The sequence below is a fragment of the Nicotiana tabacum genome, chromosome 24 (genome assembly GCF_000715075.1).
Source record: "Nicotiana tabacum cultivar K326 chromosome 24, ASM71507v2, whole genome shotgun sequence".
NCBI lineage: Eukaryota > Viridiplantae > Streptophyta > Magnoliopsida > Solanales > Solanaceae > Nicotiana > Nicotiana tabacum.
In genome coordinates this window covers 36,087,001-36,090,386 of record NC_134103.1, presented here as the reverse complement: position 1 = coordinate 36,090,386, position 3,386 = coordinate 36,087,001, and the positions used below count along the sequence as shown (strand labels likewise).

At 37.6% G+C, this 3,386-nt stretch overlaps 1 protein-coding gene across 1 annotated transcript; it reads left to right on the top strand.

Annotated features, from left to right (window-relative positions):
• The first annotated feature begins 414 nt into the window (after window positions 1-414).
• On the top strand, window positions 415-2,964 carry LOC107788924 (U-box domain-containing protein 18-like). The gene has a single exon (XM_016610670.2). It carries the CDS (start codon window positions 561-563, stop codon window positions 2,616-2,618), a length of 2,058 nt encoding a protein of 685 aa, XP_016466156.2. The 5' UTR covers window positions 415-560; the 3' UTR covers window positions 2,619-2,964.
• The last annotated feature ends 422 nt before the right edge of the window (window positions 2,965-3,386 follow it).

Here is a 3,386-nt window from a genome sequence, read left to right as displayed (position 1 = left end):
AGCAGAAGATTTGCTTCATGAATCAGAGTTGGCTAACACAGTTAGTTTTTGAACATATTGTATCAGTGAGACTAAGTGTTCTACTTTAGCATACTTAAGGGTCAATATTGGTCAAAAACTCGCGAGAACGCTAAATTATGAACTGTCGGCTACGTCCCTTCACGTACTCTTCTTCCTCCATGAGCTCTTCCCATAATTGTAGCAACACTTACGTGCTCTACTTTAATTGTTTTTTGAAAGTCTCCAGGAACCCTCCTTTATCATTATCCTAGTCAACTCTCCATCTCAAGAAAATTGTCAAAATCTAGACCATTTGATCACCAATTATCCATTGATATTCTAACACGTGTCCTTCCCTACATTTTTCAACGACAACCTATATATATATATAGCCAACTACTTTAACAAGCTCATACACAAACCTACCAAAAGTTGTTCACATAAATCCATACGCACACTTTTCTCTTTTTGTTCATATATACTTATCTTGTATAGTTCTTAGATTTGATCTTTCCTTCTGTTTTCTTTCCACCTTTTCTTGATCTTTTTATTTAACATCAATGATCAACAAGTCTAACGAATTCACTCGCCGGATTTTGAATTTTCCGGCTATTCGTCCTAGTGAAACAGTGTCTTTCTCTAGCCTCGTTACTTCTTTGATCCAATTAGGCCAAACAATATGTGAATACAAGTCAAGAACTTCCTTTACCAATAAGAAGAATGCTAGAAACTCAATTCGTTTGGTTGAGAATATTCTCATTGTTCTCAAAGAAATCCCAAATGGGGTTTCAAGATTTGCAGAATCCAGCATTTTGAGCTTATCAGAGATCCATTTTATCTTCCAAAAGTTTCAGTTCTTGTTAGAAGATTGTACCAGAGAAGATACCAGGATATGGATTTTAGCCAAATCCGAGGTTGTCTCAAGCCAGTTTCAAATGCTGGCAAGAGCTATTGCAGTGGCATTAGATGTTCTTCTTTTGGAGGAAATGGATGTTTGTTTGGAAGTTAAAGAAGTTGTGGAGTTTGTGAGAAATCAAGCTGTTAAGTTGAGGTTTGAAGTGGAAGTGGATGATAGGAGAATGCGAGTGAATGTTTTGAAGATTTTGGATCAACTTGAAGCTGGAATGGTTCCAGAATCAAGTGACCTGAAAAGGGTTCTTGATTATTTGGGAATTAAACGTTGGGGTGAGTGCAATAGGGAAGTTAAGTTCTTGGATACTGAGATTGGCTTAGAGGGAAATACAATGGAGAAGAGAGATATGGGGCTTCTCAGTAGCTTAATGGGGTTCATGATTTACTGCAGGGGAACTCTGTTTGAAGTTTTGGATAATGCAACCACTAGACAAAATGATGGAGGTAACAATAATGGTGATCAGATCATCAGATTCTTGAATTTTGATGATTTAAGGTGTCCAATTACTCTGGAAATCATGAGTGATCCAGTGACAATAGCCTCAGGTCACACGTATGATCGGTCGTCTATTCTGAAATGGTTTAGAGCTGGAAATTCCACTTGTCCAAAGACTGGTGAGAGGCTAATGAGCATTGATTTGGTTCCTAATTTGGCTTTGAAGCTCTTAATCAAACAGCATTGCTCTATGAATGGCATTCCATTTGTGGAAACTGGAAGGCGTAATCGCGATAATATTAAGTTAGTTGCTACAAGCAGTGTGACTACTGAGCAGGTTATGAAATTGCTTGCCAGTTTTCTTGTTGGCAGGCTGATTGCTGGATCAATGGAACAGAAAAATAAGGCTGCTTTCGAGATTCGTTTGCTCACCAAAACAAGCATTTTTAATAGGTCTTGTTTGGTGGAAGCTGGTGCAACCCCACCTCTTCTGAATCTTGTTACTTCAAGGGATTCCTCTTATCAAGAGAATGCAATGGCTGCGTTGTTGAATCTCGCAAAGAACTCTACGAGCAAAAGAATACTTGTTGAAAATGGAGGTTTGTTCTTGATATTTGATGTATTGAAAAAAGGACTAAAGATGGAAGCGAGACAGCATGCTGCTGGTACATTATTCTATCTTACATCAGTAGAAGAGTACCGTAAAATGATAGGGGAAAATCCACAGGCTATTCCATCACTTTTAGAGCTGCTCAGAAATGGCGCTGACCGTGGTAAAAAGAATGCCTTGGTCACCATTTTTGGCCTCCTAATGCGCCCTGAAAATCACTGGAGAGTAATTGCTGCTGGATTAGTCCCCTTGCTTGTTAATCTGTTGAAATCTTTCGAAAGGGAAGATCTCATTACAGATTCTTTAGCAGTTTTATCAAGTCTTTGTGAAAGGCTTGATGGAGCAATGGCTGTTCTTTATGCTGGAGCTTTACCTATTATTATCGATGTTTTGAATTCGTGCAATTCAAGGACAGCAAAGGAGCATTGTGTCTCATTGTTGCTGGCTTTGTGCATAAATGGTGGGGCAGATGCAGTTCCTGTTTTAGTAAAGAACTCATCTCTTATGGGACCTTTATATTCCCTCCTCGCCGAAGGCACTTCTAAAGCAAGCAAGAAAGCGAGTACACTCATCAGAATGTTGCATCAGTACAATGAGAAGACTACTTCTGGATTGATCACTCCAGTTTTTATAGAGGATCAATTCATCAATGTGTGGTAATTAATTTTTTTTTTCCTTTTTTTTGTTTCTTTCGATTCGTTTTTACAAGCATCTATCATGTATATATACACCATGGTGTAGGATGCTGTATTTTCCTTGTCCTTGACTGGTGATCTTAGCTCAAGTTTTTTAGAGCTAGTCACTACACTTCTCCAGCTTCTGTTTTTTGAATGAAGCTTTGTATGATTTTACTTGTATCTCTATACTTTGTGATGTTAATGTGAATTGTTAGTATGTAAACATCAATCCTTGTACTCTTCAAGAGTTCAAGTGAATAAAAGAGCTTGTACTCTTGGACTAAATAATAAGTCTTCTTTTTATCTGATTCAGTTGGTTTCAGTTGGTACAATCAGTATACTTGTTTTATCTTGATTGTTCAGTTACATTCCTCATGTAGGCACCTAATTAAGATCAAACTGTGTATAAGAGGAAAATTATGTAATTGGACAATCTTAGGCAGAGGCAGATCTTCAGTGAGTCCAACAGAAACCATTGCTTTCCACTTGATCCATAAGTACTTACGAGAAAAAAATTATACTTGTGTATTAAACTCATTCTAAACCCACTGACTATAAATTTTAGATTCGCCTCTCATCTTGGGTAGGATTAAAACATAAGTAAATTGTACGTGAGTTGTTATACTCATGTTATTCAATCTGGACTAACCCGATGGATAAAGAGTATATGAGCTAAGGTTCTGACCTATTACTGATACAGCTTCTACAAATACTGAAAATAGCTGGCTTACCAAGCTGCCCTTGAGAAGCT